Source organism: Narcine bancroftii, chromosome 9 (assembly GCF_036971445.1).
Source record: "Narcine bancroftii isolate sNarBan1 chromosome 9, sNarBan1.hap1, whole genome shotgun sequence".
Classification (NCBI taxonomy): Eukaryota; Metazoa; Chordata; class Chondrichthyes; order Torpediniformes; family Narcinidae; genus Narcine; species Narcine bancroftii.
In genome coordinates, this window is record NC_091477.1 from 97,054,965 (window position 1) to 97,075,962 (window position 20,998).

The following is a 20,998-nucleotide window of genomic DNA, read 5'->3' on the forward strand; positions in this document are numbered from 1 at the left end:
TTATCACTACATCATCCCCATACTACCCCAAAGGTCATGGGTTCAATGAAAGACAAGTGCAAACTGTAAAACGGACACTAGTTAAGTGTCGCGAAACAAAAGAAGACCCATACCTAATTCTTCTATCATTACGAGTAACACCTTAAAGGAAAAATACACCCTCCAAAAGACCAGAAGGAAACTAGAAGAAGATTGGCTGACACGCAAGAAGGAGAATGCCAGCACAAACATGTACAAATGTTGCCAGAACTCTTCAGAGGGCAGCATGTGCATATTTAAGAGCCGATGTTGAAAACATGGACCCCAGCAAAGGTCATCAGAGAAGCTGAGACACCAAGATCATACATTGACAGGACAGACTCTGGCAATCAGCTGAGGAGAAACAGAATTCACATCCAGTCGACATAGATGTGATGAAGCAGAAAGCTTTATTACCAGCAAAGCCCGCAACACCAGTATCAAGTGAAAAGACCACAACCACGAATCAACACAGCAGTGAAGCACAACAAGGTCCATCTCCTCCACGTGGACCAGCAACACAGAGCCAAACTATTGCCAGCCAAATCCACAAGATGGTGAAGGAACATACTGCCACCAATGCGATATCAATAAGAAATAGTTGTGTAAATAAATTAGTGTACAAGTTCAGTTACTTAAGTTGCACTGGAAAGAAAGTGATAAAGAACTCTAAATTTTTCTTTATCTTGAGAAGGAGGGATGTTATATAGTCAGGATAATGTCAACTATTTTGTAACCATGTAAGAATACACCCTTCTTGCTGTAGTAACTGTAGTGCACCACGTATGTATATGTGTGTGTGAGCAGTCTCCTGTGATGGTGGAAGGCATCAGTAAGTAAAAGTCTTTTAAGTTATTTAAGATTCCTCCCAAGTAACCCAGAGACATAGCACCACATGACTGCTTCAGCGCAGAATCCCTTCAAAAGATGATTCTTCAAGTGCTGCTTCCTTAAAATGGCCCCTGAGCAAAGTACTCTGTCTTGAATCTGTTGGTCTCATGATCATTGCTCCTGGGTTTCCTCTCTCCAAGATGTATCCAATGAGGAACATGCTGTCTTCAAACCTGCTTTCGATTCACAGTCACTCCAAAATGGTGATGTTTGCTACAATATTATTCTTTCTGACTTGGAACAGTTCCTAGCCAAGTCTTTAAATTAATATAATGGTATGCGTTTTGGTATAAAGATCCACTGTAAATGATCTGTATTTAAATGACAACAAATCTCATTTTTTTAATGAGCTGTGAAATTCACCGGATTTCACATATATGCCAATGCCACTAAGATACACTTCACCATCCCCTCTTTTACCTCTTTGATAAAAATAAACAATGCTATAGGGATAGACATTTCTTCCAACTTAATATTGAAAAAATAACAGCTGAAAATTCTGTTTCCTGACTCAATACTTTCTCCGAGGCTGCTGTTTAAAGTTGATAAGTAGTTGATGTCACATCTAATCCCAAGACCACCTTCATTTTGACTTCACCATAACCGCCTACTTCTACCTCCATAAGATTACCAGCTCCTCCTGTTTTTATTCAAAATGGTCAATCGTCCTCCTTCTCGTTTTGACTATTTCAATGGTCTCTGTCTCATCCTCCTCTTTGAGCTCACTCAAAACTTTGCTGCTTGTATCCTAATTCATAATGTCCCATATCCTGTACTAAAAAACCTCTGATTTTTAAAAATTTATTTTGGTGCTAAAATACTCAGTGACAGGATATGGGACGTTATGAATTAGGATACAAGCAGCAGAGCATTTTAGCACCAAAAGAAATTTAAAAAAATCGGAGGTCAAGATGATGTTATAAATGTGGAAACAAGAATCACTTATACTTTAATTCCCCTGAAGTCTTTCCTTCTCCAACTGTATCTCTGACTCACTCCTCTCTATACTCCTTCAATTTTGGCCTTTTGTACATCCTCAACATCAATCACTCCACATTAGTGATCATGCCTTCAGCTTCCCTGGGCCAGGACTCTGGAGTTCCTCCCTAAAACTCTCCCCCTTTATTTTTCTCTTATTAGACCAACCATTAAACTAAACACTTTGATCATTGGCGTCACTCGGGGAGTGCAGACCGCACCGGGTGACACCATCAGAAGGGTTGACACCAAAATGGCTCTAATAAATTTTTGTGTAGTGTTTCAGCAGAAATTTATTATTTTTAAGAAAAATATCCCTGTAATTAGTTATAATAACAAAACTATTTTTCATAAGCCCAGCTTACATGTAGCAATAGACCTACAAGGCTAAAAATTTATGCTAATTTACTTTTTGAATCTTCCAATGCAGCTGGTCAGAGCTGTCATTATTATCCAATTACAATGATGCTTTGAATCACATGGTTTTGTCTGCAAGTACTACAAGCCCATGCTGCTGTTTTTATAGTCGCAGCTTTTATCAAATTTTCTGGTGTGGTAACATTGTGGTAATTACCATATATTTCGGAATATAAGTTGAGTCGTGAAACCCTAACAAATTTCTCGGGGGGGGGGGGGTTTGACTTGTACGCCGAATATACTTTTGAGACCTTAAATTCACTGACGTCAATTCAGCATATAAATCAATGCTGGAAGCACCTCTCCATGGCTGGGGGCCGCCATAACCGCTCCTACCTTGTGTGGTTATTTTGTTGTGTCTACTGCAAATCCAATGGCCACAATTGGTGACCCCGATGAGTCCAAAAACGTATGTTTGGACAAACATGGACTCTGCAGCTGTTGCTGTGAACCTACCACCTTTCTGGAAAGCCTGAACTGTGGTTCTAACAGGCTGAAGCACTTGTGCTCGGGCGTTCCTCAGTTCCTGGGTAACTCATTTTGGTTTTCCGGCTCATATTACTTCGGATAGAGAACCACAATTTACTTCCTTGCTGTGGACGGCCTTGTCTCACTTGCTCAGTGCAACAATTCATCATATGAATGCCTATCATCCCCAGGCTAATAGAATGGTGGAAAGATTTGATCGACATCTCAAGTCAGCCTTGATGGCTCGGTTATAGGGTCTGAACTGGGCTTATGAGCTGTCCTGGGTATTATTGAGCATTAGAACAGCTGTAAAGGAGGACCTCCAAACTTCATCTGCGGAGCTCATGTATGGTGCACTATTGGTGGTTCCAGGGGAGTTCATCCCCAACCATTCCAACTCCAACAATGATCCTAAGGAATTGTTGAGCAGGCTAAGGGAGACCGTAGGGAAATTGTCTCATGGAGAACGCTCTTCTTTTGGGTCTCAAAAACTGCCAATATGTCTTTGTCCGAAGGAGAACACTTGGTCAACCTTTACAGACGCCTTACAAAGGACCTTATAGGATACTCAGACAAACTAGGTCAACCTGTATTTTGGACATTGGAGGGAAGCCACAGTCTTTCACTATTGACTGGTTTAAACCAGCTCATATGGACAAATCTTCCCCACTACAGCAGCCAACAGTCCATCGCAGAGGTCAACAACCTAAGAGACAGGCAAACCTTTCTGCCCGTTTTGGGGGAGGGGCATATAGCGGCACTATAACTCCCAGAAGGCATCAAACTGGCTAAGTGACATCAGTGCATGATGACGTCAGTGCATATCGAGCGCGTGATTTCTGGATTTTAAAAGGTGGCACAGGTGATGAGAGTAAATCTGTTTGATTCACTCTAGAAACTCCTTGTGTGGTTATTTTGTTGTGTCCACTGCGATTCCAGTGGCCACACCTCTTTATACCAAAGCTCATCCTCCTAAATCTGTGTGTTCATTGACCTTGTTAGTCTGACTTAATGGGCTACAAAACTAAGGATTCTCAATGCAGAATGTGGAAAGGGCAGGTAATCTCTGATGTAGGCTCGGCTGAATTATTTTGAGCTACGTCCACCTAAGGATATCACTCTTACTGCAGAAATAGATCTATTTTAAGATCTTCGATATTGAACCTCTATGCAGCCTGATTTTTCTGTGTTTGTTAGGTGCGACAGGATTTAGATATGTTTTTGGGAGATAAATTGGGGCAGGTTTGTTAGTGTAGGTCACATACAAACACTTTAAAACAGATCTTATTTAAAATACTGGAGCTCTGCTTATGTTAGACATGTTGGGGTCAACAGTCTTTGCAAAAGCTTTGGAGAGTGCCCAAGAGACTTCACTAATGGATTGTTGTTGTTTACAAAAAGGCAACAGATGAAAGAGTTCATCAGAGCCACATTCTGTCTGGAGTGGAATTTGCTGTTCTAGGAGGGTCAATGGTTTTGCAAGCAGAGAGAGTAAAACAGGCTTGTTCTGTGTGTGTGTGTGTGTGTGTGTGTGTGTGTGTGTGTGTGTGAGAGAGAGAGAGACATGGAGTTCAGTTCTACTGTTTTACAGCCAGCAGCAGCAACTGGAACAGAACAAGCTGGCAAGCTTGAGGAAAAGCCCATTTGGAAGACGGGTTGTGAGTGCTTAGTTCAGCCTGGTCAGAGCCCTTAGGGTTCATGCAAGAAGAGAGGACTGGCTGTCTAATGTCTCAATTGAAATAGGAGAAACAAAAAGGCACTCTGTGGTGACCTGAAAGAAAGAGGTGATCATCTGGAGAACCCTGAGGGGGCAAGTTTCATCAGCAAAACACTGAAGAGGCTGATGGAAGTAAATCAGTTGTGGATGTCCTGGAACAACAAATCTCTCTCTGAAAACTGACAAGAACCTTCCTGAGTGGTAACCATTTACAAACACCAAAGCCTGGTGAAGTTTATAAATGTTAAATTCTGTGCACAGTGTAAGAATTGCCTACAATCAGTGGACTTGGAGGAATGAGAAGTGAGATTGGACTGTGAATCAAAGAACATTTCTGAACTTACTCCCCCTTTACATGCACGTGCACTTAGAATTAGAAGGGGTTAAGTTAGGTTAGTTAAGTCAATAGTGATAAGTTAAAGTGTGATTCTGTTTTCATGTTTAAAGATAATTAAGGGCAACTTTTGTTTAAGCATTTGTCTTGGTGAGTATCTATTGCTGCTGGGTTTTTGGGGTCCTCTGGTTTGTTAGAGACAAGTTATGTTGGTGCCTAATACTACTGACACCCTCTTATACAGACACAGGCAGCATCTCTGAAAAGAGAGAAAAAAGTGAGCGTTTCAAACGGAGGAACCTCAGAACTTTGTTCTGGTCCTCGTTTACAGTTTAGTGTGGGTAACATTCGGAAAGCTGTCACCCTCAGTGAACTGGAAGTGAGAACCCTCCCCCGAGTGCACGAACGTCAGGAGGTCCAATATCAGGAGGGAGGGCGGCACTGGTTTAAAAATAGCGTGTCGTCCTGCTGTCTCCTCTCTTTATGATCAATGTCTGCCCTGAACCGCCTTCTGGGTTAGGAATGTCAACATGGCTGCAGACGTCGGAGAACTGCTGGTCCCGTATATGCCAACTATCCGAGTCCCCAGATCAGGGGACAGGGTCTACAAGAGCGAATGCGCCTTCTCCTTCGACTCCCCAGTAAGTAGGCACCGCATTCCTTCAGCGGGGAGCCTGCCTTGTCTGAAGAGCAGGACTATTCTGGATTGACACGTGAATTGATTGTGAGCCCTGCAGATGTTGCTCCGTTTGGGAACCTCTGGTCCCTTTGAGTGAATCCGGCAGGGAATAGGAAAGGTTTGGTGCGAGCCCTGCAGAGACCCCAGCAGCCGGTGGCGGAGACCCCCCCCCCCCCCCAGCAGCCGGTGGCGGAGACCCCCCCCCCCAGCAGCCGGTGGCGGAGACCCCCCCCCACAGCAGCCGGTGGCGGAGACCCCCCCCCCCCAGCAGCCGGTGGCGGAGACCCCCCCCCAGCAGCCGGTGGCGGAGCGTGGCAGAGTTCCACAAGGTGATTTGGAGGGAGCTGAACCATTTAAACCGAGATAAAGCGGCAGGTCTTGGATGGGAAACAGTTGTAGAACTTGTCAAAGTCGTTGTTAGGCGAGTAAGTCAAGGAGGCAAAAGGAAAAAAAAACCAACCACATATTGCAATGGTTACTTTGGAAAGAAAAGTGAGGAAATTAACATTAAAAGCGCTTCAACTCGTACAAGTTTGAGCAGGAGGTAGATAAATCGTCAGATTTCTGTATTTTAAAAAACTTGATACAAGTGTTAAAATGTTGCAAAAGGTGACTCAGCTGTTTGACGTTCAACAGCAGGGCCAGAAAAGGTTATTTATAACCAGACAGTTTGGGGCTCGGGTGTCGCTTGTTTTGTTATGAGTTGATTTTGAACATATTAATTGAAAAGGAAAAATGAATGAATTGATTTAAATAATTACACATGTCCACGCATTAATAACTTTCAATGTCGTTTTTAAAAGCTGTATTCTTGTATTTTATTTGTGGTGTAATGTGATCACTACATTAACCTTAAAGGTGGAACGTGTGGGAGTCTGTGCTCCATCCAGTGGCGAGTGAGCATATGGTAATTGCCACTTATCTACTTATCTACTATCGACTAGCGGGATAAATAAGCGCAGATTTTTTTTCCCGATCAATAGGAATTTCCTTCACCATGTTTCAACTTGCTGAGAGCATAAAAAACCGGAAGGAGACACTTGCTCCCTTTCAGAATAGTTCATGAACATTTGGAGATGTGCCTAAATTGGGAGTGTTGTTGTAATCCTTCAATATCTTCTGTCCCACCAAGATAGCAGCATGACAATATAGGCTGGGACTCGATGACCTTGGCAATCCAGACTGGATGATGTCTTGTCGCATAGGGACAGGCACAGACTCATCAACTTTCTGCTCCTTAACTCTGCTTGCCTTCCATTGACTCCTTCTGCCTCTTACCCCATCCCAGTTAATGATTCCCAAGAGTCTTTATTTTCATTCCACTTGGAATAAGTACTGGGAACAGCAAGCTAATTGATTGTACTCTGTGCAGAGAACTTGTACAACCATCAGCAAGAATGACTGACAAGCGTCATCACTGACCGAATTAGATGTACCCTGAAAAATGCACTATTGACCGCTGATGGCAAAAGAAATATTACAGATCTATCACCTTATCCTCATTAATCGACTTCTTGCAAGTTCATCTGTCCAAAATTAATTGGTAGCTTTTAAGAACTGCATGGTTATTGTGCAGGTAAAGTCCAGTATTCCTATCTGGAATCCCATCCGTTGTGTTATAAGGCAATACCTTCATGGCTAAATGGGATAAATGAAAGCAAAGTGTGGTATCGATGAGGTGCTGTGGACTGTTGCTACACTCCCATCAGTGAACTGAATTGATAAGCAAAGTGATGAAAGGTATTGATGAAAATGCAGTTAACTAGCAGTTACCAAGAACAGATCAACCAAAGATACTTGGATACAATGAAATCAATGAGTAATATTTTCACTGGCAAGAAATCTATCTAGCATTAAGGAAGATGGATGTAATTGGTGGAGCTCTGTCTTCAATTCAATTTATTATAATTCCACTGAATGCATTTAACCAGATGAAAGTGTTTCTCAGGACTTTAGTGGACAAGCAAACACACATAATACACAGCACATAATAATCACATATACATAAATATAAAATAAGTATGTATTATATTGACATTATATTAAAATTTCAGGATTTTCTCCATATAGTGTTCGAGATGCCTTTTTTTAAAATCAGTAATAAAAGAAATGGGTAAGTTTATTGCTAGTTGCACAATATTCTTTGACATTCACATTATTCCTTGTTAATGAACCAACCTAACACCTGAAGAGCAATGTGGTGATAAATTGCAGGGAATATTGACAATATCAGTCATAAACAATTATCCTTCTTTAAATTTATATTTTTAAATTTAGACAGACAGCATGGTATGATGGCTACATCACAGTCTGGTATGGGGACACCAATACCCCTGAACTTAAAACCCTCCAAAAGGTAGTGGACACAGCCCAGGACATCACAAGCAAAACCCTCCCCACTATCGAGAACATCTACAGGAAACGCAGCTGTCAGAGAGCAGCAGCAATCACCAAGGATTCACACCACCCAGCACACACTCTGTTCTCACTGCTGCCATCAGAAGCACACACTCTGTTCTCACTGCTGCCATCAGAAAAGAGGTCTAGTGGCCACAAGACTCACACCACCAGCATCAGGAACAGCTGCTACCCTTCCACCATCAGACTCCTCAATCAGAGACTCATTTAAGGACTCTTACTTGTGTACTTTAACCATATTGTTTCTTTTTTAATTTTCTCTATGTTGCAGTCAATTTATTTGTATTCATTGTCTTTTTGCAGTTCTTTGTTTACGTTTACACTGTGTACATTTTTTTGCACTACCAATTAGTCATAATTATTGCACGCCCTCAGGTAAAAGAATCTCAGGGTTGTATGTGATGTCACATACATACTCTGACAATAAATAAAACTGAAATGGGTAAAAGGCCCTTTCGGCCCATGAACCTGTGCCACCCAATTACACCTAATTTACCTACAATTTTGAACAGTGGGAGGAAAGTGGAGGACCTGGAGGAAACCCACACAGACATGGAGAGAACAGACAGCGTGGGATTCAAACCCCGGTCTCAATCGCTGGCACTGTTACAGCATTGTGTTAACCGTGCCCCTCTTCTCACATCTAAGCACATGTCCTCCCTGATATAAAACTCAGTCTCCATCATCAAATCTTCAAGGAGTTCCATTGACTAGGAGCTTGCCTTCTCTAGGTACACAAATGCTGTGAGTATAATTGGGACAAGGGCTGAGGATCTAGTGATGACTGACTTACCTTCTGATTTCCAATCCTTTTCCATCAGCTGCACCATGCGCCAGGATGGAATAAAGTTCACTTGCCTGGATGACCACAACTCCAGCAGCTCAATGTTATCCAGGAGAAAGCAATTTACCTGACTGTCACCCTTAACACCACCTTCATTATTCAATCTATTATGTCGTCATTCTGCAGCACGATTAATGTAGCAGTTGGCACACACTATTACAGCGCCAGCGACCTGGGTTTAAATCTGGCAATGTCTGTAAGGAATTTGTATGTTCTCCCCATGTCTGCATGCGTTTTCTCCAGGTGCTCCAGTTTCATCCCACCCTTCAAAATGTACGGAGATTGTAGGCTAATTGGGTAAAATTGGGCAACATGGACTTGTGAGCCAGAAGGGCCTGTTAGCATGCTGTATGGCTAAATTAAAAAAATAAACAAGTAATTAATTAAATTTAAAAAACATAAATTAAAAACTAAATTAAATCAATACTGATGGGAGTGCTGCAATAGCTCATAGCATATCATTGATACCTCATTTTGGACTGTTAGATTTATCTCATATAGCCATGATGGTATTACAATGGGAGGAAGGGACAAAATGTTTGGTGGTAGCATCAAGGTGAAGCTGGTGAAAGATCACAGATGTCACGGAGGCAGAATAGTTTATGCTGGTGGCGATCAGCTTCAGAGACCCTAGTTCAAACCTGACCCCAGGTGAGGAGTGTGGGAAACTTGCACTTTCTCCCAGTGCCCCTGTGGGTCATCCCCAGGTGTTCCAGTTTCCTTCCACATCTCAAAGACATGCTGGTTGGTTAATGACACATGTAAATTTCCCCCAATGTGTACAAGTGCCAGATACTAAAGATATGAGCATGTGGGGGAGAATAGATTGCAGGGACGCAGGAGAAGCAAGGGGCCTCACAGAAGCCCTCAGAACGTCATCACTATCCTGATATTTCTGTTTTGTAGGAAATAAAACAATGAATCATCAGCTGAACACAGAGGCCAGTGAGGTAGAAAGTAGGGAGAAGGGGAGCTTTATTCTTGCTCTAGATGAGTGGTGTGGGCTTGAGAACAGAAATGGATGAGGTTGAGAATCTTTATCAATGAAGTAAAACCACAATTGTGGGAAGAGTAAGATATATTGCTTTTTGGTGTTTCTCCTGTGTTACTTGCACTACAGTTGTATTAACTTTTCTAACAGTAAATTACTACATCCACTTTTATGAAGTTTCCACACTTGCATGATCTAAAGAACCCTCCTGCCAGTCGAGTTACTGTGAAACCACAGATTTTTCAGGGCCTCGGTGGATATTTCCAGATATTTAAAAATAAATTACATTTGGATTTCCAATATCTGTAGTAGATTACCTCTTTTGATTACTGGTATATTTGGTCATGCTCCCACTAGAAATTTATTAAAGAAATTTAAGCTTGTACCTGTACTCCCATATCAGTCTGCTCTGGTGAAGTTCAGATGAAGAATTGTTGAAGCAAAAGAGATATTTGGACCAAGCCTTGCAGGTTTGGCTCAACTCTATGCTAAGATCATGTATTTTTCAATCTGTATAAATGCATTACACTTATAAAGTGGATGTGTAATCTGCATAAAAGTGTATATAATAATTCATTATTGGAAAAGTTAATAAAATTGCTGTCTGCCAAATATGGTTCAGAAAGAAGCTCTTTAGGAATAATGCTTTGAGCTAAAATCTATGTTTAAAAAAAAAAAAAACAGCTTTCATGGTCAAACCAAAAGAAACAATTGATGTATGGTGTATTATATTCCAGGAAATCATTTATCTGTAGCTGATTTGTGGGTGAGTCATCAGAACATTAATTTCATTTGATTGAAGGGGAATTATTAGTCTGTAGACATTGTACTTCCATTTTTTAATTACAAGAGTAGATCTTTTGGAACAAACTATTTGGTGTTTTATTTTGCTGTATTAAAAGAATAACGTTATAAAATGTGCAATAGGCCTATTATCTGTAAAATATAATTGGATTAGACAAACCATTTTCATCATGTGTTTGATTTAATTTTGGAGTGAGAATTAACTAAGGGTCCATGGATATTTTCATTGAATGAAAACATAGTTAAGAGATTCAATTTATGTTTTCTGTCTAAAATTTACAAAACAAAATTTGGCTGCAATTTTTGTGTTTTAACAGTGCCATTAAAAGAAATGCTGCTGGATCAGTTTACTAATTCAGTACTAACGCTATGCATTAAAACTGCTACCAAATAATGGATGGTGCACTTTTGTTTTATTATTACACTGCCTGCTGTACTTAAGTGTATGTTGACTTGGCTGGATGGCACACAAAGCAAAGCTATTAACTGTATCATCGTACACATGCCTATAAATAATTCAATTCATGCACTATGACTGTAAGATGAACCTCACAGTTATAGAATAGCGTTGTCTAGTGCAAGAGCATGCTAGAGATACCAGCATGTCAGGCAGTGCCTTTGGAGAAAAACATTGAGCTACTTTCATTGGAATCGTGATCAATTAAATCTGAGTTTCAGTGTAGGGAACAAAAGAAATGGTGGTGTGAGTGGAACAAATGGGCAAGTTTGTGAGAGTGGAGGTGGATACAATTACAACATTGAGAAAAAAATGTGGACATGTACATTGTTAGAAATACTTAGAGGGATATGGGTCAAACAGAGGAAAAATGGATTAGCATGGAAGATTGGGCAAATGGCCTGTTTTTGAGCTGTAATATTCTGTGAATCTATGTGGTTGTGGTGCTGGCTGAGAGAGAGATCTGTATGAGATATAATAGGAGCTGAATGAATGCAGAGGAGAGGGAGAACAGTAAGCTACAAAATCTCAATCAATGTGCTGTTAAACACAGCCTGCTTTCTAAATTGCACAAAGCACGTTGCTCACTTTCTGAGTGGTACACAACACCCAAACATACTGGCTTTCAGCTCTTGTGCTGACCTGATTTCTCTGATTTTCATTTCAGATTTCCAGCATTAAAAAAAATGTCATCTGATTCAAATCAGTGAAGAAATGCGTCTTGTTTACTTTGGTTTTAGTGGAAGTTGTGCATGAGAGTAGTTCGGTTGAATTATTTGATTTTAAATATTGTATATGGTATTCCAATTATTTGTCAAACTCCTCTGAATATCTGTACTTCCCCGATTTATATTCTGTTTAAACTACAGGAGTCTGAGGGCGGCCTTTATGTGTGCATGAATACTTTCCTTGGTTTTGGAAGGGAACACGTGGAGAGGCATTATCGCAAAACGGGACAATGTGTCTACATGCATCTAAAACGAACCATAAAAGAGGTAAGAATGATGCCTGTGATGGTATAAGAAGTTTAAAAGTAACCTCACTTCATTCACCTATATTTCAAATGATTGTAAAATGTTAACATTGGAAAAATATGATCCTAACTTGTATTTTGCAAATTATTGCAATGATGAGTATGATTTATGTTTCTGTTGCACATTAGATTCATACTCTCTCAAACTTGCCCGTTTGTTCCACTCACACCACCACCAACATATCTTTTGTTCCCTACACTGAAACTCTGAGATTTAATTTATCACAATTCCAATGCAAGTAAAAGTAGCTCAATGTCTTTCTCCAAAGGCACTGCCTGACATGTTGGTATCTCTGGCACACTCTTGCACTAGACATCTTACATTCATAATACTTGAATCTCTGTTGATCCAAAGTCGAATAAGCTAAGGTGTAACCTTTAAGTTAGCTTGATTTGTTTTGAAATTTTTTGAATTTAAGTGAACTTAAGTATGGAAAATTATGCATTGATATTTGCTTTAAATAGTAGGTAATCTCCATGGGCATAATACCTTATTTTCTCTTTGAATATATTTTGATTCATTCAGTAGATTTCAGATTTATTGTTAGAGCACATACATGACATCACATACAATCAACCCTGAAAATCTTTATGCTGCAGGCCAGGCAGAATGACTACATATCGGTAGGGCCAAAAAAAAACTGTACACAGTGTACAAATGTAAACAATGGTCTGTGCAATACAGAGAGGAGAAAAAAATACACAAATAAGATGCAAAAGTAAGTGTTTGTTGTTGGGAAGTCTGATGATGGAGGGGAAGCAGCTGTTCCTGATCCTGGTGGCAGACATTTAAAAAAAAATTAACAATGGCATTTATCAATTTCTTTCTTTTTCAATATTTTTATTAACATCAAAAATACAGAGTACATAAGGATATATGATAAAAGTCAGAAAGATACATTGCACTTAAATCATATAATTTCATCCAATGTACCCCACATTTTTAATCAAACATTGCTTAGTATTAATATTTGATTATTATAAAAAAGAAAATCTAAACCCACTAGCAAGAAAGATGATATTTAGCCAGAAAAAAAGACAGAATTCTTATCAGAGTTATAAATTACCTCATTAGTTGACACTTCTACCTTCTTATCAAATCAAAAATTATGAAAGTAATTCAAAAAGGGTCCCCACATTGTTTGAAAATTTGAATTCAAGTCGGAAATTGAGCATCTCATCTGCAGCATTGTCCCTCCATCTGAGCAACACTGCCTGCCAAGCCATGAGAAATAAAAGCTAATACATGCAGAACAGATACTAACCTTCCTTTTAAAATTGTTAGAAATCTATTTACCTATTTGGATGTAACAATTACTAAAAATTATAAAAACCTATTCAAAGAAAATGTTCGTACAGGTACCTTAATCAAACACGTGAAAGGGGTATTATCAAATTGGTTACCCCTTTCTTTATCATTGATTGGTCGAATTAACTCTATTAAAATGAGTATATTACCTAAATTTTTAACCTTTTTCAAGCTTTGCCTATATTGTATTCCTAAGTCTTTTTTTGATTCCCTTGATTCAGTCTTATCTTCTAATATATGGAAGAATAAACATCCTCACCTAAATAAAGTCCATTTACAACAACTTAAAAAGAATGAAGATTTTAGGTTTTATTATTGGGCAGTCAACATACAAAATTTTTCATTTTGGTTATATTAACCATGAAGACTGTCCAATATGGGTCTTTGGAATATAATTCTGTTATAAAATTTTTTTCTTATTTCTCTTCTAGGATCTTCACTTCCTATATCTTTAAATAAATTAACTAATAATCTGGTGGTTAAACATATTTTGAGGATCTGAATACAATTTAGAAAACATTTTGGTTTAATGAGATTTTCTCTCTCTCGTCCTATTTTTTTCTAATTATTTTTTTCAACCTTCCATGACTGTAACTTCTACAGCTGTGGTTCTCAACCTTTTTCTTTCCACCCACATACCACTTTAAGTATTCCCTATGCCTTAGGTGCTCTATGATTAGTACGTGATTGCTTAACGTGGTATGTGGGTGGAAAGAAAAAGGTTGAAAACCACTGTTTTGATCATACCTAATTGACTCATTATGTGCACGGTTTCATAACTCCAAAGGAAATGGGCCAATGACAATTTTTCTCAAGCAAAATATTTCAGTAACGGTTGGGTCTAGAGCAGTGATTCTCAACCTTCCCTTCCCATTCACATACCACCTTAAGCAATTCCTTACTAATCACAGAGCACCGATGGCATAGGGATAACTTAAAGTGGTATGCGAGTGGAAAGAAAAAGGTTGAGGACCACTGTTTTAAAGAATGGTATAGATTTGGCATTAAATGTTATAAAGATTTATTTGTTGAGGCGAGTCTCACTTCTTTTGAACAACTTTCAGTTAAATACTGTATACCAAATACTAATTTTTTTTGTTATCAACAGATTATTCAATATAGTAAATTTTAAGATGCCATTGAAGAGTATCTGCGCAAATCTAATGGAAAAGAACCTTATAGGATGCTGTGATGCTTTATCACTGATACAATATAATATTGTGGAGGGTGTTTTTGGTTCATCCAAAGTTCAGTCCAATGTAACTGAATTGAAGGAGCAAAGTTATACCTATATTATGTCCAACCACTATTATATTATGTCCGACCACTGTTATATTATGTTTAATACATGCAGCGAAAGCATTTCTATCAGGTTTTCGTAAAGTACCAGTGAATCCATATTTACTGTAATTAAAATTAAATGATACAATACTGCAGTATGGATAGAAATTCAACATAAAAGTCTTAGCTTGCAATTGTGAGACATTCAGATATAGTCATGGTGCCAATCAGAAATTTTCAGCTGAAATATTCATTATGGCAATCTGGTTTAACAGAATGAAGCATGTGACAGTGATGTGGACTTCAACTGCTTCTGATTTGGGCAGCAGACTATTTTCTTGTTGCTTGATAATTAATATAATTTGTAGTGTGCACCTGAAAGTAATGGTGCTGTTGAATGGGACAAGACTCAGCTGGTGTCAATATTTTGTTGCCAGTTCTTTTCAGTTATCACTAATGCCAACTGCTGGACCAGTGCACTTTCTCACTTCTGTGATTTAAAAGTGGTATCTTGTAAAAGACTTGCATTGTAGCTGAAAGAGTTGGCAAAAGTTGTGAAATTTCATTGGGGCAAAGAAAAAAAGTAAAACACAATGATAAAGCCAAGGTAAGACGCTACTGGAAGAGGCAAGGAGGAGAAAGATACTCTCTCCATCATTTTCCCTCTCTGCTCTAACTCTGACTGACTTGTATTTCAAGATTCAATTTATTGTCCTAGTAATAAATCAGTGTCATATTACATGAAATTTCTTTTTGCCTGCTGTAAGGCAGACCGATTCACCACAGGCAGGAATTGCCTAAGCGCCTCCTACAGTCAGACTTGCAGTCAGACTTAGAGGCAGAGAAGTCCCCTCAGAGTCACCGAGTTCCGTAGATTCACCTCCAGTGCTTCTCCGGTCCCCGTAGCCATTGGCAACCTGAGCTCCAGATCTGAGCCTCTGACATGGTCAGAGGGAGAGGCTCCCTCGGCATCTCCTTGAATCCCGGATATGATACCTGGTACCCCTGCAGCCAGTTCGAGCCAGTCTCCAGCAGCCCACAAGCTTCCATGGGTTCCTCACCTTGAGTTGCTAGCAGCTCACCACATGTGCTGGTCCCTCAGCCGCAGAGCCCCCTCACTGGTCCATCATCATGGTCACCAGCCTTGTGGGTCATCTTCTCCGCTTCTCCCTCTCAGATGGTGCATGATCTTTCCGTCCTCCTGTGCCCTGCTCCAGTCCTCTGCTTCCCCAGAGTCTGCAGCCCCTCGTGGCTGCTACCGATTAATAGGGTGCAGACCTGTGGTCGTGGAATTTCGACTAAAACCACCATCGGCTCCCTTAACAGACCATTCAAAGCCCTTGTGGAGCTGTCCACTGGGCAGCTGGACCCAACAGGAGTGCTGCATCTCCGCTCCTTCGCTCTCTGCAGATCCGTACCAGCAGCAAGAATCAATGGAGATGGAAAAGCACGGTAGGGCATTTTGCTTCCTACCCATCCTCTTCCCTCTCCATAACTGTCCCGCATGGCTTTTTCCCTTTCAGAAACCTATGAACTACAGTTGGTCAGGTTAAGGTGGAGCAACTACCACACTGAAAATGCTACTGGGGTGAAACCACTATATTATATATCTGCCATATGTAAATGTCATGACTTTTCCTGGTTGACCCTGCTCCCTCTGGCTGGCTGATGACTCCTCCCCCTTTCTTCCCCACAAGCCTGCCCCCAGTTCGAGACCAGGTCAGTGTGAGTGATCAACACAGGGATGCTGTCCATCTCTTGTAAATAAAAGCCTTCAATCTTGACAACTTCAGTCTTTGTGTAATTGATCGTACTTCAGCTACCATAGGAAAATGCTACCTTGTGAATAGTGCAGTGTTGGAGGTTGGGCTCTTTGGAAGCATTGTCAGAGGTGCCTACTGTCAGGTTGAGTGGAGGGGATGAGCAGAGGAGGCAGAGATGGTATCTGATGCGACGAATGCTGCTTAGCCTTGTCGGGCTCAGAGGTCGGGACAGACATGCCTAGGCCTCATGGACAAATAGAGGATTTGAGGCCGTGAAGTCTGGGCCTCATGGGAAGGATGGTGCTGGAGGGCTGGGGCTGTGTGAACTTATGATTGGCTGGTAGTTGGTTTCCCTGCCTCTGGTGAACTTTACACCTGTGAAATGGTTGGTAAGCTGACCTGTTGAAGGTGGTGCAAGCAAAGCCTGCAGTGGCCCCTCAGGTTTGGAGAATGTTCTTCTTCACCCATAACTGGCGGAGATTTTATAACAACATCTAGCTGTAACCTTGTACCATTGTCTGGTTTCTGAAAATTAACTGTTTGTTAGGCAGTTTTTGTAGCAAGACGGGGACATTTTCTCATTTTTAATGCTGTATGGTGTTAATTGCAACAAAATAAATGATTCCTGATATCATCTGTGCTGAAAACTGGTGTGACACTGTATTGAAAGACATGCAAGTGGAAGGCAGATGTTCAGGTTTAAGGCAGAAGCTAAAGTGAAGCACAAGGATGATTGGTTGACTCGGGATCAGGATTGACTTCATTCTGTTCCAGTTCTGAGTGGATGATGCTTTCATGTGAATCCTTTTAAATGTGGGGTGTCCAGTGTACATCAGCATCCTCATGGCCTCGATGCAATATGGAGGCCCAGGTCTATTCGGCTGGGAATGTGAATGGAATAACTGTAAAAGGTGGAAATCTGAAATAAAGTCAGTTGTAGGAAACTTTCTTGCATTGAGCAGCGTCAATCTTTCATGTTGGAGACCTATTGTTGAACATTCTGTTTCCAACATTATCAGTTTTTGTTATTTATTCAACCAGGAAGAGTTTCACTGAGAAAATTGATTTGAAGTGTTCATTTTTTTAGAGATTTATTTAATCTTGCTTCGTTTAATGTAGATGGAAATAAAGATGGAAAAAGTAAAATTTACCACGTGTTTGATTTTTAAAAGACATAATTTACTCTTGTCTAACACAATTTGCATGTCATAGCAGGTTGTGGCCAGTGGGATATCTCTGAAGTGTGCTCCCTTGCAATAGCCGCAGCCAGCCTGTGCTCGGCAAAATCTCACTTGGGTGATGACCATGTGCTCTGTTTTTACTGCTGTGATTGAGGAATGAATTGATATAAATAAAAATGTTGACCATAATACTGCAAGAATACCACTGCCCTTCTTTGGAGGGTGTCATGGTATATTTTTTTCCTTCTGAGAAGATGAATCAATTGAAGTATGATTTCTCTGACAGTACAGTACCTCCTTGCTAATGCAGAGAAATATCATCCTAGCTCGAGGCTTGTGTGTAACATGAGTGTTCTGTCTAGGTTGGCACTTCCGTCTGGCGTTGAGCCAGTGCTGTTGTCTGAGCCCCCATAACTCACTTTCAAGAGGAAGATCACCAAAATTCATACTAACTTTGTTCGTTACTGTATACTGTTCTGGCTGCCCCTTTACAAGAAGGATGTGGAGGCTTTGGAAAAGAAACAGAAGAGGTTTACTAGGATGCTGCCTGATTTAGAGGGTATGAGTTGTGGGGAGAGATTGGACAAACATGGGTTGTTTTCTCTGGCACCTAGGAGGCTGAGGGGAAACCTGACAGAGGTGTACAAATCATGACAAGGATGGACAGTCATAACTTTTTATCGAGGGCAAAAACATCACATACTAGAAGATATGGTTTAAGATGAGGGAAGAGGACATTTAAGGGTGATATGTGGGGCCAATATTTTACACAGAGCATGGCAGGTGCCTGGAATGGGTTACCAGGAGTAGTGGTGGAAGCAGATAAGAGGCTTTTAGATACACACACAAATATGAAGGAGATGGAGAAATTTATACCAGGTGTAAGCAGGAAATTCTTAGTTTGATTTGTTCAGCATAGACATGTGGGCTGAAGGGCCTGTTCCCGTTATGTACTATTCTATGATCTACGGCCAAACTTTTGTTCTACTTAAGGTTTACTGAAGAATGATGTGTGGGGGCAAGGAGAGAGCGCTGTGTATGTAGGTCGGACTCTGCTAGAGAACTATTTTATTCATATAAATTTTTACCTTAAGATCTGATCTGTGGCCCTAATCTTCACAGCTCTTCCTTCCTATCTGGTTACTGAAGGGAAGATTTTTGGAAAGGATGTTTTGCACATATGAATTCAAGACTACTTTACTGTTTTTCAGGGAAAGCAAGCAGGTGGTGATCTTATTGGTAGGAAATTAATTTGGAGAGCCTCTGATCAGTCAGAAAAAATTGAATCAATGATTTTGGAGAAGTTAGAAATTAAACTTGTTCAAGTTGCAGAGGAAGAGGAGGAAGGGTAATGAGAATGAAAGACAAAATTTGTGATAAGTGGGGGACTAGGATTGAATGTCCTGAAAGAGGCGAGGCTGGCAGAGAGAGTGGTAGAGATGAATGTCAAATGGAGTAAGGTCAGGAGAGTATCTGAATGCTGGAACATTACGAAGGACTGGAACAATTCAACAATTTCAGCTGCAGTCTTGATTCTGCAAAGCTACAATGTGCCTGGTTGTCAGATGAGATGCTGTTCTTTGAGCTTGTGTTGATCTTTGTTCGAATGATGCCCTCCAACAGCCACCTTCTCCCCCTGACTGAACCTGTTCTATGTTGGAAAACTTCTGTAACTCCACTCACATAATACAAATAAAAATGGTTCGCTGATGGTGGGACGTATTGAGGGATATAGGAATAGGGCTGAACCATGTTGAGGCAAGAAGCTATGCCAGAATCTTGTTGAATGGTAACACAGATTTGAAGGGCTGAATGGCTTATTTCTGCTGCTTCTCATGTTCTGTGGCAACATTTATGGGCCCTATACCTGCCTATCCCTTTGAAAATGTATAGAATAGTCTGAATGACTTCACGATGGCAGTTTTGGGTCTGCTGCCAGCTAATTTTACAGAATGTGCAAATTTTAACTCCTTTGTTGCCAACTTCTTTCCTATACCACCTTAAGCAATCACTGAGCACCTAAGGGAATACTTAAAGTGGTATGTGAGTGGAAAGAAAAAGGTTGAGAATCACTGTTTTAGAAGGAATGAAAGGGATGGCAGGAAAAGCAGGTCTAAGGTAAATGGTGCTGCTTAGTTGAAAGCAACAATTAAAGTTTAAAGTTCTTAAGTAGGAACATCAAGCAACAAGGCTATTCTAAATCTGCACAACATTTCAGCTGGGTTGTAGTTGTAATAATTTTGCTGGTTTTGTGGTCACTACTTTTAAGACGAACACCTGAAAGAGGTTATGGGATGGAATTCTTGGGGACTAACAGACATGGCCACCAGTGGTGGAGCAGAGATAAGAATGTGAGATTGTATGAATGCCACAGATAAGAAGGGGCAAGACCAATCTCTGGTCTTGTTTGAGGGATTTGAAAACTTGGATGAGACTATTCAAATCACTGAATTGCTTAACTAAAAGCCGTTGTCCATGAGCAAGAGCTGGGGTTTATGTTTAAAGTGAGAACACACAAAAGCTTGGTGTAAATGATGGAAAAAGCACACTACCTCACAAATCACCCACCTACCTGACCGATCTGTGGTGGAATCTGCAGTTCCCATATTGGCTTCATCAGTTGGCTCAGAATCCAGTGAAATAAAAGTGTCTTGGAGGAAAATTGAGGAATAGCCCTTAATCTGAGCTAAAGTGCAGGCAAGTTTTTGGATGAGCAAGCGGATAGGAAAAAAGAACGAGGAGGATTGTCTAGTCAAATCTTGAGGAAGTAAAAAGCACAAATAGGCTTTCAATTATGAGTGCGGTGAAGATTCCAGGATGTTACAGAGGTGAACTTAGTGATGGTGTAGATGAGAATTGTTATTGGCAAGTGTTGAAGTATGTTGAAGAATGGATACTGTGTCATACAACTCCAGAATTGTATCTGATATTTATCTGCAATATTCTTTGGAAATAAATACTTTGTTACTTTGTGTTGCTTCAGTCTAGACAAATACCCAAGTATTTAGAATCTTAATTAAAATGAAATCTAGTGTCATTCAGTTTTAACTGTCAATCTTTTGTATTGTTAAGTACTGAAAATGGTGCAGAAAAAAATGCATTTGTAAAGTTGACATAGACCAAAAATTTTTTTTCCTTGAATTCAAATTACAGAAGGCCACAGGAGCTTCTGGTGGAGTACTTCCAAAGAGGAGATCCCCTCGGATATTTCTTGGTAAGCAGCTGCTAACTCAATTCCTGCATATTGCTTTAGAGCATTCATTTTAAAAGCATTTAAAAAAAACATTTGAATTAGTTTTCAATCTTTATACAGTGTTCTATCCCTGTCTCTTCTTAAATCTATCTCTAAAAGTACTGATCTTTACATTGCTCCCAAGAAGAGGTCAAATGATGGACACGTTTCTTTTCAGTCCTA

The 20,998-nt window shown here is 40.2% G+C and overlaps 1 protein-coding gene across 1 annotated transcript in view; it reads left to right on the forward strand.

Annotated features, from left to right (window-relative positions):
* Positions 1-5,315: 5,315 nt before the first annotated feature.
* The window catches only part of usp13 (ubiquitin specific peptidase 13), a 93,340-nt gene continuing 77,657 nt past the window's right edge, over positions 5,316-20,998 (forward strand). Inside the window, exons 1-3 of the mRNA XM_069896987.1 lie at positions 5,316-5,464; positions 11,886-12,011; positions 20,737-20,797. Coding sequence (XP_069753088.1) covers positions 5,354-5,464; positions 11,886-12,011; positions 20,737-20,797 — 298 coding nt within the window. The 5' untranslated portion in view covers positions 5,316-5,353. The remainder of the gene's footprint in view (positions 5,465-11,885; positions 12,012-20,736; positions 20,798-20,998) is intronic.